A 13,470-nucleotide genomic window follows, 5' to 3' on the forward strand; every position below is an offset into this window, starting at 1 on the left:
CTCACTATTCAATGTCGTCCCTCTGGCAGGGTCCTACTCCATCTGTTCCCAGAGCTTATAGGCCCTGCCAAGCGGTATGGCAAACCTCATCCTGAAAGATGCTTCAGGGACATAAGTACTCAGTCTAGGCAAGACTGCTGACTCACCCTCCTTGAACAAAGTGCTGGCATGGGGCAGGACAGAACAGGCAGCCTAAGCAGTGACCTAGCTCCCTTGGTCACACTGCACTCCTTAAGCAGGGATTTTTCTGAACCTACATAGGAGACCCTTGGCAACCCTGATAAGTATCACTGCAGCTGTCAGTACCTCACACGGGTCTAAAGCACCTTGAATCCTGATGCTTTGTCCTACTCCTCCCACATGGGTGTTATGCAGATCCAAAAGGTTAACAGTGTGCGCAGCTGGAAGGAGCCAAGTCCACTTCAGCTACAGCACCCCAGCTAACCCCCACCAGACCCCACACCTGAGCAGTAGCAGCAGCCTGGCCCCTAGGCACACAAACACATGGTTAACATCTGGCTTAGCTCTTCCTCCAAGACTGACATTAACTCACTGGCTCAGCGCTTCTGCCATTTGGCTGTCAACTCTCTGAAATGCTTCACAAACTATGCAGTTGCCTGTGCCTACTCAGTACTCAGTTCTATCCTCTGCTTTTTCCAGATGCTGGGATGGATGTCCTTCTCAGGACAGAGGTGTCCTTCATCAAGGGTAACTGAGGGCATGTGTCACCATGCAAAGATTGAAGTTATTACAGTCTGGCATCAGGACTAGCTCCATTGGAGACCCGGGATCTTCTGCTTCCTTTGTCACCTGAAAACACAGGACCAACTCTGGTGAACCCACATCCTTTTCTGCAGCTCACAGCCTCCCTGACACAGTATTGGTGGCACACCTTGGTTAAAGACCCCTCCAGAAATCACTGTCCATGTCCCCTCCTCTGGGGCCCTCTGGGGACCAGGCCACTTTGAGTACTTCCCATCTGCCCACAGCACTTCCCACCTGATACTTTTTTAAATTTATTTTTATGTGTCTGAACACTTTGCTGCATGTATGTCTGTGTACCACTTGCACACCTGGTGTCTTCAGAGGTCAGAAGAGGGAGTCAGATGCCTGGAACTAGTTACAGATGCCTGAGCTACCATGTGGGTGCTGGGAACCAAACTAGGGTTCTCTACAAGAACCAATGTTCTTAACTGCTGAGCCACCTCTCCAGCACTGCACCCTGATAGACACCTGAGCCACCTCTCCAGCACTGCACCCTAATAGACACCTGAGCCACCTCTCCAGCACTGCACCCTGATAGACACCTGGGCCAGCTCTCCAGCACTGCACCCTGATAGACCTGAGCCACCTCTCCAGCACTGCACCCTGATAAGACACCTGGCACCTTGGCAGGTGTTCTGCCCCACTGTCTTCCTGTCATCGCTTCTGTAGAAGGAGCATCCACAGCTTCCTGCTCAATGTGTCCTAGGTTCAGGCTCCACACCTGAGTGCAGGCAGCTTTGCAGGGATCAAGCAATTTCATACTTTTCCAGTTACAATCTTTGAAAAGAACAGGAGGCAGGCCAGGCGTAGTGGCGCACGCCTTTAGTCCCAGCACTTGGGAGGCAGAGGCAGCCTGGTCTACAAAGCAAGTCCAGAACAGCCAGGGCTACACAGAGAAACCCTGTCTCGGGGTGGGGGTGGGGGCAGGAGGCAGAAGGACCTGCCAAGGACCAGTTCCTTCCCTTCATGTCCTTCCCACCCACTTCTCAGCTCCCTGATACTGTTTCCTTCCTGAAACGCTGTTAAATTTAGATCACCTCCAAGCCACAAACAATCACGCTGATGGAAAAGATGACATTATATATGCAACATAACAATCCCAAATGTGACCACACAGTCCTACCAGAAAGCTGACAGGTCTTGCTGTGTGCTTGACACTTGAGCATTTGCTGTGTCTTTTGGTACTGTTTATGACAATGCTAAGGACCAACAATTAAGTGTGGTGCCTGCCTTTAATCCCAGCACTCGGGAGGCAGAGGCAGGCAGATCACAGTGAGTTCGAGGCCAGCCTGGTCTACAAAGTGAGTCTAGGACAGCCAAGGCTAACACAGAGAAACCCTATCTCAAAAAAACTGGAAAAAAAAGAAAAAAAGAAAGTATTCTATTCAAGTGTATCCAAGTGTGGTAATCTTACTACTTGGGAGGCAGAGGCAGGAGGATCACTTCAAGTTCAAGGCCAGTCTGGTCTACTTACTGAGTTACAGGCCAGCCAAGGCTAGATAATAAGACTTTATCTCAAAAATAACAAAAATTCTATAAAAGCAAACTATTCTCTAATCTCCTCCTGAGTTCTGGCCTACATCTGGTGCACTGTAAGACTCCCACAAATATACGACTGAACAAGTGAATGAAAAGATTAGGCTGAGGTGGAGGTAGGTGGACTATGAAAAAAAGGGACCTAGTTACAGCAAAGAAACAGAAAGTAACCAACGCCCCTGGGGGTGGCCTACATGCCCAGGGCAGAATATGAACCAATGTCCAGTGCCGGTAATGGTGTTCTCAAGCAGGGAGACAGCCTGGGCCGGTGTCAGGCATGGTGACGGACAGCATGCTTCTCTGGGAATGGAGCAGGCAAGTTATCATCTTCAGGGCCTGTAACAAATTATACTGGCCTGTGTCAAGAAGTGACAACTCTCAGTAAGGGTGATGTGGCTTCCCAGATGATAGGTGAGGTACGGGCTAGGACAGGTTTCCCGCAGGTGTGGGTAACAAATAAAGTGTGCAGAAGCAGTGGGTGTCTAGAACCCCAGGGCTACGTAGGGTGAGGCGAGGCAAGCCACAAGGTGCCTCTGTGCCACTGTCTGAGGTTTGCCCAGCTCCCTCTCCATGAAGGCTGGAAGAGCCAACCAGGAGCCCATACCACCCAGAACAGCAGCAGCCTGTGCTGCTCTAAGCCTCATCCATAAAATGAGAATCATGCTGGTGAGGATTAAATGACACACTCAGAAGCATGCCTGGCACAAACTGGAGGCAGTACCTGTTACCACAGTGACTATTCCTGCTCCTACTGAAGCCAATAATCTGCCAGGAAATCTGGCATCTGACATAGGAAAGGCAGACACAACCCCCAAAAAGTCCCCCCAGAGTGTATACAGTAAAATCTAGACCTAAGTGCCCAACCTTGGACAGAAAAGAGAAAGGACTGTGAGGGGTTACCATGATGATCATGTGGCCTAGCACCAAGGGAAGCTCCATATAGGCTGCTCACTCACTCAGAAACAGACATTTAGACCAGGCACAGTGCCTCTGTAATTCTAGCAGTAGGGGGACTGAGGCAGGAGGATACAAGTACAAGGTCAGCTTGAAGTACATGGCAAGACTCTGTCTCAAAAAAGAAAAAGGGGCCAGGTGGTGGTGGCGCATGCCTTTAATCCCAGCACTTGGGAGGCAGAGGCAGGTGGATTGCTGTGGGTTCGAGGCCAGCCTGGTCTACAGAGTGAGTTCCAGGACAGCTAAGGCTACACAGAGAAACCCTGTCTCGGGGAAAAAAAAAAAAAAAAGGAAAAAGAGGGCATATGCAAGTCCCATGCTAATGCTGAGGATAAAGCAATGAATGAGAGATATGGAATATATGATTTAAAAGCAGGTCCAGCTGGCCATGGTGATACATGCCTTTAATCCCAGCACTCAGGAGGCAGAGACAAGAAGATCACTGTGAGTTCGAGGCTAGCCTGGTGTACAAAGTGAATCCAGAACAGCCAAGGCTACACAGAGAACCCCTGCCTTGAAAAACCAAAAATAAATAAATAAATAAAAATAATAAAGGCAGGTCCAGTAAAAGAAAACACAATGCAGAAGAGTGATTTAAATTTCCCTTGGGTAAAAAAATAAAAAATTTAAAAAAAAAAAAAAATAAATAAATAAATTTCCCTTGGAGGGGGTGCCTAGAAAGTTTGCTCAGCAGTTAAGAGTACCTGCTGCTCTTGAGGAGGACCAGGGTTTGATTCCCAGCACCCACATGGTGGCTCACAACTGTCTGTAACTCCATGACATCCAATATCCTCTTCTGTCACCAGTCTGGCACATGGTGCACAGACCTTGAGGCAAAACACTCATGTGGTGCCTGCTGCTTAAGCCTGATCTGATTAATCCCCAAATCCCACAGAGACATGGGAGAGAGAACCAACTCCCAAAAGCAGTCTTTTTTACCTTTCTTTCTTTCTTTCTTAGTGTTTTTGAGAAGGAGTTTCACTATGTATCTGGCTGTCCTGGAACTCACTCTGTAGACCAGGCTAGCCTCGAACTCACAGAGATTCGCCTGCCTCTGCATCCTAAGTGCTGGGATTAAAGGTGTGTGCTACCATGCTTGGCCAAAAGCCAACTTTTGATCTCCTTGTGAGTGCCTTATGAGGACACGTACACACCATTAATAAATAAAACATTTAAAAATTCCCTTTGAGGGCTGGAGTGATGGCTCAGAGGTTAAGAGCACCGTCTGCTCTTCCAAAGGTCCCGAGTTCAATTCCCAGCAACCACACGGTGGCTCACAACCATCTATAATGAGATCCAGTGCCTTCTTGTGGCGGGCAGGCACACATGCGAACAGAATACTATATAAATAATAAATACATCTTTTTAAAAAATTCCCCTTGAACCTGTCACTTAGAGAAATGGAATTGAACCCAAATGAGAAGAAATATGGACCTAAGATTAGCATAAATGCTGCTGGCCTCTGGGTCAGTAATGTGACACCATAGCCCTGATTCTAGCAGGGACCTCATGTTATGACATAGCTACACATTACCCTCACCACTCTCAGGGTGTATGCATCATCTGATTCCACGGACACATCTCCATAACCATTAAATCCCAACATGCATGGCAAAGCTCAGTGTCAGCTTGTCCTGTAACCAACTCCCTGGGCTCAAAGACAATGGCATCACTCTGCAGCTTCCTTCTATAAACACTAACTCCCAAAGGAACAGAGACATGAAAAAACACCCATGGACTCATTAACAGATGTGGAACTGTCGGGCCATGAGCATATAAGTCACAATGGATTCTCCTGAAGGACCTAACACTCAGGAATCTGTAGGAGCAAGGACAGGATGTCATTTTCTAAACTGAAGATGTTCAATGCCCACGTCACAAACAAGGACAGTCTAGTGTGCTGTGGAAATGTTTCCAGAGGCAAATCCAGCTTATAAGTAGAAGGTGCATTCAGAACACCTACCCCTCCCCTTCACATCCTCTCCCACGACTGAAAAGCCACAGTGCCTTTGCTCTGGAGCATAATTCCGTTGTGAATGCCCAGGTGGAAGCTCTCCATGCAAAGAAGAGACTGCCACGCTGCTGGACACTATCAGTGCTGCATCTTCAATGCCCTGGTGTCTCTAACTCCACAGAGGCCCTAACCACAGCAGGTGTCTGCAGCACCAGGGGCAGATGCTGGGCATGTGCTCACAGCATCATACTGTAACTGTGTCAGGTGCCAGCACTAATTAAAAAAAAAAAAAAAAGGCCATTTTGATGACTCACATGTTTGTGAAGTCAGAGAGAGTGATGTTCACACCTGAGGAACAAGCTAGACGAGACATTAAAACAAGTAAATAACCTAGCTGTGATCAAGAAGGCGAACAGGGGCCAAATTGGAGCAGTAGGACCCTTCCCAGGAAGGGACCGCCCTGCTGCTGATCAGAGGACCCCTGAACCTTGAAAAAAAAAAAACCTGAGGAGGAAAATGGACCCCCCCCCCTTTTTTTTTTTTAAAGACAAGGTTTCTCTGTGTAGCCTTGGCTGTCCTGGATTCATTTTGTAGACCAGGCTGGCCCCAAACTCACTGAGATCTGCCTGCCTCTGTCTCCTAAGTACTGGGGTTACAAGCATGAACCACCACGTCCAGCTGACATGTTGGATTTTTAATAATGATGAGGAAAAAGAAACATTCTCCCATCCTCTACGGGAACCAGAAGTCTAGCTCTGTGTCACTCTCCAGAACTAGCTGCTTTGTCACTTCCAAACTCTCTTTTCTGAGGAGGCCCAAGAGTTCTCAGTTCCATCAACTTCACTGTGTGAAGAATGCTCCCTGGTCAATGACCCAACGCTCTGACCACAGAGACCTGATATTTGTGCTGGATGCATGTTAACCCAACACAAGAAACAGATGGCTACAGCTGAGGCACTCTTCCCCCACGGCTTCACACTGCAGGGCCCACACACAGACCTGCAAGTGTGCCCTGTGCCTTCCGCCTGTGCAGTGTAAAAGCATTTGGTGAATCGTGCCCTGTGATAAGTCTCACATCTCTATACTCTTAAAATACACACACACACACACACACACACACACACACACACACATTTCACCAGGCGTAGTGGCACACACCTTTAATCCCAGCACTCAGGTGGCAGAGGAAGGCTGATCACTGTGTGTTCAAGGCTAGCCTGGTCTACAAAGAGAGTCCAGGACAGCCAAAGCTACAGTTTAAAACCAAACCAACCAAACAAAAACAAACAAACAAACTCACACATATTTTTTTTAATTTTATGTGCATTGGTATTTTTCCCACGTGTGTGTCTGTTATGAGGGCGTCAGATCATGGAGTTACAGACAGGTGTGAGCTGTCATGTGGATGGTTGGGATTTGAACCTGGGGCCTCTGGAAGAGCAGTCAGTGCTCTTAGCCACTAAGCCATCTCTCCAGCCCCTCTATATTCTTTATGTTCTACTGGCCCCACTTCAGTTAGCATGTCACAGGAAATATGGCGATATTCAGTTGAGAGACAAGATGAGGAAGGCTGTGTGTACATGCTAGTAAGATTGGGGCAGGGGGCCATGAGCTGACCTCCAAAGCACAAGTTAACACTAGGCACTTCCTAAGCCAAGCCCAGCCCTTTCCACACTGCCCTGCTGGAAAAGTAACCCCAAAGACTATCTAAGCAGGGCTGTCACCCAGCGACATCCAGTCAAATGCCAGTCAAGACAGCCTGGGTGGTACAGAGATACCTTCACATGCCCCATACAGTAAAACCACGGCTCTTCCCTTCCTCTACGAAGATGTCTGCAGTAAACTGAGGCTGAGAGTGGGAGCTTAGGGAGGTCCAGAGCAGATCCAGTAGTGCTGCTCAGAAGGAGAGGTCCTCCACTTAACTTCTGGTCATCATCCTTAACAAGTCCTAAATCCAAACACGGGGAGATGTCTTGTCCACACGCTCAGCTGTTATTTACCAGCTCAGAGCAGTAAGACAGGACTAACAAGACCCTAGAGAACGAAGTAAGGAGGCAGAGAAAAGGGACCCAGAAAGCGACCAGAAGGTAAAATGAGTCCAGTGATAGAACAACAGGCCCACTGGACATTAATTCCTCTGGAGTCAGCAGCCCCAGTAGCTTATGATCCAGTCCCACCCACTGTTAACCACGATTTTACCTTAAATACCTATATTAAGAGACAGGTTCAGGCAAGTGCCAGTGATGCAATCTACCTTGTGTATTTTTTGCCATGCACCCGGAAGTTAACAAGAATCACATCGCGGCAGACGTTATTTTCTCCCTGCACAGGGTGCGGTGTCCCTGAGCAAACCCCTCCGGCGGTAGTGCGGTGAGGACACGGCCCAACGTGCGGTATCTGCCGCGCGGCCCATTCCAGGCCCTAAAGGACTCCAAAGCCCTCCTTACTAGCCACCCTGGCCCGCGCCCGCGCGCCGACGGCTCCCCAAGGCAGGGCCAGAGGGTACCGCAGCGACACGCGCAGAGGCCGCTTGCGCCCGCGACAGGCCGCTCCCGCCCCGCGCGCCCACCACCGACCCCGGCCTACCGTTGCTGTAGGCGTACGGGGATTCGGCTGCGCCGTCCTGAAGGCTCTCCAGGATCTCGCCCTTGCCCACGTCGCTGTCGCCCACCAGCAGGAACTTGAGCAGGTAATCGTAGCTCTTCACTGGGCTGCCCTGGGTGCCCATCCTCCCTCCCGCCGCACCGCGGCCCACGGCGCCGCCGCCAGACCTGCGGGCGAAGGCTGGTGAGCGGCCGTGCGGTGTCGACGCTAATGCTCCCTCCCGCTGGCCACCGCCCCCAGTGCACCCGCCCAGCTGCCTCCAGCTTCACCTCAGCCTCCTGGCCGCCGCCGCCGCCCGCCGCCGCTTCCCGCACAGCACCGCGCAGCCCCGCAGCCCCGCCCCCGGATGCACCGCCGCCATTGGCCACCCTCCGCCGGCCCTCCCAGAGCCATTGGCCTGGCAGCCTGGCCGTCACCGTCGCCCCGCCCCCACATCGCCCCACACACACGGTGCCGCCTAGCCCCCGGTCTCCCCGCCCTGCCCGCTCGCCACTGCTATTGGCCCCCTGCCACTCTCTTTCTCACCACTGTTGGTCTATATGCTTGTCCGTCACTGCAGTGCCGTCCCCGCCGTTTCGTACACAGTGTTGCAGGGGCTGGCGAATTTCCCCGCCTCCTCGCTGTGACCATTGGCCACTACCCCCTGATTTTCCAGAATCATTGGTTTGCCCTTGCACGTCCGTCAGAACCCCTACGGCTTCCTGCAGACTCCCTCTGAGCCATCGCAGCCAGGTTCACCGGCCTGCAACACCCTGGCCTCCCGCCTCCTCACCATCACCATTGGCTACTACAGCTAAGGCATTTGTGCCATCTCAAATCAATCATAACCTTTCTAGGCCCACCCCTCTCCTAATTCGCGCCAATCAAGAGTCAAACATTGCACAATTCTACCCCTCCCCCTTCGTGGACAAGCCGCAGGATAGCGATAACTCCTGCTTGAGGCGACATGGCTAAGGAGATCTATCAAGGAAGGATAGGAGATCTATCAAGCTCCGCTGGCTGTTATCACAAGAGACCCAGAAGGGAAGTAACACAACTTGGACGTACAATATTGGCTTGTCTTCCCCGGGGGCAGGGCGAGGACAGCCAATTAGTTCTCCGAGAGGAGGAGGCTAGGCTCTCTTCCTTGTGGGCTGTTCCAAGAGGCGTGACTTCCTCCTGGCTGCGTAGTGGGCGGGGCCGCTACTGAGCTCTTAGGCTGGGGGGTGACTGCTTGATGTCGGCCTCTGAGCTGTCTCTTGTTACCGGAGGGACATCCTCCCCTAGCGGGATCGTGCGGGCGTAGACCAGTGACTGAGCAGCATTGGCCCGGTGGACTCCAGAGTGGCAACCCCGTCGCTTGTGCACACAACGCTGGAGGGCCACGAGCAGCGTTCTTCAGGAGAATGCATTCACAAGTCATGTGACTTGCAAGAAATTTAAAAAGTAAACATAGATTGGGGCCAGCGCGCTTGCGATGTGAGCCTGACAATGAGTTCGATCTCTCTCGGGCAGCTGGCATCCGCAGCCCCACCCGACCCTCTCTCCTGTAGTAAAAAAAGGAAGTAAAGACAGAATTTGTCCAGCAGTTCAGGGGATAGCTGGCCTGGAGTAAGCAGCAAACGGCGAAAGAGGAGCCGCTGTCTTAACAAGCGGAAGGCCTGAACTGAAAGCGTCTCTGACCTCCACATACCATAGGCACGTGTGCTTCAGCCACACACAGGTACTGTACCTTGGAACCGTTTTTATCGGCGAACTCCTGAACATACAATCAGTTAATAGATAAAATAGAGGTGAGTACTGAAGAGATGGCTCAGTGGTTAAGAGCACTGGCTATTCTTTCATAAAACCCACCACCCACATGGTCACAACTGTCTGTAACTCTAGTTCCAGACAAATGTGCAGGCAAAACACCATTGCATATATATATATAGAGAGAGAGAGAGAGAAAATAAATAATAGATAAAGTGAGGGACTGGATGTTGAGTTGGCTCAGTGGTTCAGAGCACTTATTGCTTTAGGTAGTGCCCGGGTTCAGTTCCCAACACCAACATGTTGGCTCACAACCATCTGTGACTCCAGTTCCAGACGGGATCTGATGGCTATTTCTAGTCTCTCCAGCACCAGTCACTCATAGTAAACTTACATATGTTCAGGCTAAACACTGGTACACATAAAGTAATCATTAAAAACAAGCCAGATGTGGTGGCCCATGCCTGTAATCCCAGCACTCAGAGGCAGGCAGATCTCTGGGAGTTCGAGGCCAGCTTTGTCTGCAAAGCAAGTCCAGGACAGCCAAGATAACACAGAGAACCTTGTCTCGAAGGAAAAAAAAAAAAAAAAAAAAAAAAGAGGGAGGCAGAGGCAGGCGGATTGCTGTGAGTTCGAGACCAGCCTGGTCTACAAAGTGAGTCTAGGCCAGCCAAGGCTACACAGAGAAACCCTGTGTCAAAAAACCAACCAACCAAACAAACAAAAAACAACCATAAAAAGAACAAAAACTGGTCATGGTGGCCCACGCCTGTAATTCCAATACTCTGGAGGCAGAGGCATGTGAATCTCTGTGAGTTCCAGGACAGCCTGGTCTACAAAGTGAGTCCACGACAGTCAAGGCTTTGTTACACAGAGAAACCTTGTCTCAAAAAAAAAAAAAAAAAGTGCTGTAGAGATGGCTCAGTTAGGAATGGTGGCTACACTTGTGCAGGATTGGAAACTGGCTCCCAGTACCACAGCTCACAACCACAACTCCACGGTCTGGGGATCAGCTCACTTTACCCATCTTGGGTACCCATACTCACACTCACATACACATAACACTTCCACAGTCATGCCAACAATGGCCAAGCTTGGTGAAGCAGAATTGCCATGTCTGGTGGTCACAGAGCTGTGATGGGACAGGCATGTGGAAAAGCCAAGAAATCTACTAGACTCCTACACTGAAGACTGTCTTTTAGCTGTGTGACCACTTTGTTGACACTACTCTTGCCATCACCACCAATTGGTCTTCCCAGATTGTACAGAATGGAAGTCAGTGGACAGTCCCTCAGGAGAAGAACAAGAGAAGCAAAGGACTTGGTATGAAGTAGACTGAATGCTCAGTGGATGAAGGGTTATCAAGGCTACTATCAGGCAGTTACCAAGTCTGTTGATGCTAAAAATGTAACAGATCAAATGTCCAAAAGTGAAATTGGAATTCAGTGATTCCAGATTATATCTCATCAGATACTGTAAACAAATGTGAAGCTCAAAAAAAAAAGTCTTGTTAACACAAAACCAGCCGGGAACAATGGTTCACATCTCTAACCCGACGTACACTTGGGAGGCTGAAGCAAGTTCAAGGCCTGGCCTACAGAGGCCCTGTCTCAATAAGCAAGCAAACAAACAAACAAATAAAAGGGATGTTTTCTCCCTCAAGAGACTTTTGGAACCAGGCATTGCCTCCAGCATCACATGCCCCTCATTCCAGCAGCCCCACACTGAGTGACTGTCTCCCTCCAAAGCTGAAGACATGGCCTTTATGAGCATCTTGACCCTGTGAACACTGCCACTTGGTGTGACACCATATTCAGGGAAGCTTCTGTGAGGGGGTGGTGCCTGGAAACCAGCAACAGCTTTCCTCACCTGCCTTCAGGGACAGGCTTTCCTGCTAGTCTCTTGGTCAAGGGTGTGTAGGGTGGAGACTCTTGGGTCCAGGAGTACAGAACCACACCGGGGCCTTCTAGCAGCATTTCTCAGCTCACCCCTAAATCTCCAAAGGATCCCAGAGGTTCACGCTACACCTTTTTTTTTTTTTTCAGGCTATGGTTTGTTTGTTTTTTACCCCTCAGGAGTTGCCAGTTCCTGAACTCTGGATCACATTCAGTCGAGAAAGTTCTGACCTTCAGCTGATGAGCAGTTGAGGATGGAATCCCTAGAGAGCCAGACCCTGGTTACCAGGGAGCTCCCCCCATGTAGAGGCCACTGAGTCCAGCCTTGGGCCTGGCTTTTGCTCTGATGCTCTCTCCCCCTGTGCTGTAATGTCTGTGAGAGCCTTTCTTTAGAGGTGTAAGGCTTGAAATAGCAACGTCACCCATGTGTGCTGAGGTTATCTGGAAGGGATGGTAGGGGGAAGCCAAATCCCCCTGTCCAGAGACACAGACAGCCTGTGGCAGTTGAAGTCAGGTGTTAGCTTGACTGTCTTAAGGAATACCAGGAACACTGGTCACACTCTATCTTGAGGCTGTCTGTGAGAATATTTCCAGAAAAAAAAAAAAAGACGGGCCTTTGAGTCAGAATAGCCTGAGCAGCATGGTGGCTCACACCTTATTTCACAATTTGTCAGGTGGGACTCATGGGAGGTAATTATCAGATGAAGTCATGAGGGTGGCTCCCATGGTGGCATTAGTGGCCTTAAAGAACTGAGCTAGCACACTTGCTTTGTTCTCACCATGTGATGCCTGGCACCATGTTGTGTTTGGCAAAAATGTTCACAACCAGAAGCTGACTCCATGTTCTTGGATTCTCAGTCTCCAGAACAAGCCAACCAAACCTCTCTCGATAAAGCATCTGGTTTTTTGGATTTTGTTGTAATTAGAGAAAGCATACTAAGTGCAACTTCCCCACCCTGAGCTCTGAGAATGATTCAGGGGGACAGACCCTGGGCCCCACAGCCCTGTGTTCAGGAAGCTCAGGAAGTAACCACAAACACTTCAGTTGAGCTGGAAATGGAACTCAGCTGACAGTTTGCCCAGCATGCATGAAACCCTGGGTTTGGTCCTTAGCCCTGCACAAACCGTGTGTTATATAACTGTAGTCTCAACCCTCAGGAAGCAGAGGCAGGAAGATGAGCAGTTCAAGGTCATCCTCAGCTACATAGCCAGTTTGAGACCAGCCTGAGACACATGATACATGTTTCAAAGAAGAAGTAAGTGTCAGTTACTCAGAAGTCCTGGCCTTAGCCTGGCTGCAAGAAGAAGCCCCACAACCTCTCATAAGTAGACAGATCCAGACACCTTAATGGACACTGCAGCTAGCAGAGAGAGAGTGGGGAGGGCAGGCCATTTTCCTGTCCCAGTGTTTGTAGACAAGTTTCTGTTAGTTACAAAGGAAGGCAGATTGTGATAGGAACCATGACAGCTCCTGAGAAAAGCCACCAATTCGACAGCACTTGTCTACAAAGTAATGCCCACAAACAGCCCTTGTTACAAATACAGGAGCTATGTCTGAGAATCATCAGAAAAACCTCCATGGGCATAGCTCTCTGCAAGAGGCAACTCTTGTGGCTGCAGTGGCCAGTGTTCCTTCACCCAGCTCTGGTGCCAGGCCCTGACTGGTCCCCAGAAGGGCAGACAGCCCAGTTCTCTGCTGCACAGAATGGCAACTGTCAGGCAAATCTCATGACAGGGCTACAGGGCCAGATGGGCTGAGGTCAGGACCTCTGCCTGATGGGAGTCCAGGAGTAAAGGAGTGAGAACAGGCTAAAGGATGTGTAAGGGCCGGTGGTGCGCGCCTTTAATCCCAGCACTTGGGAGGCAGAGGCAGGTGGGTCACTGTGAGTTCGAGGCCAGCCAAGTTCAGGAGAGCAAGATAACACAGAGAAACCCTGTCTCAAAAAAAAAGGGGGGGCGGGGGGCACTGGTGGTGGCCAGACCAAGTTGGGAAGAATGCATGCACCAGAAGTGGTAACCTGTGTGCAGCCG

At 50.2% G+C, this 13,470-nt stretch overlaps 1 protein-coding gene across 1 annotated transcript in view; it reads right to left on the reverse strand.

Annotated features, from left to right (window-relative positions):
- Rab40c (RAB40C, member RAS oncogene family) overlaps window positions 1-8,050 on the reverse strand; it is a 39,883-nt gene extending 31,833 nt beyond the window's left edge. The window contains exon 1 of the mRNA XM_051167238.1: window positions 7,796-8,050. Coding sequence (XP_051023195.1) covers window positions 7,796-7,937 — 142 coding nt within the window. The 5' untranslated portion in view covers window positions 7,938-8,050. The remainder of the gene's footprint in view (window positions 1-7,795) is intronic.
- Window positions 8,051-13,470: the final 5,420 nt, after the last annotated feature.

Source organism: Acomys russatus, chromosome 25, assembly GCF_903995435.1.
Source record: "Acomys russatus chromosome 25, mAcoRus1.1, whole genome shotgun sequence".
Classification (NCBI taxonomy): Eukaryota; Metazoa; Chordata; class Mammalia; order Rodentia; family Muridae; genus Acomys; species Acomys russatus.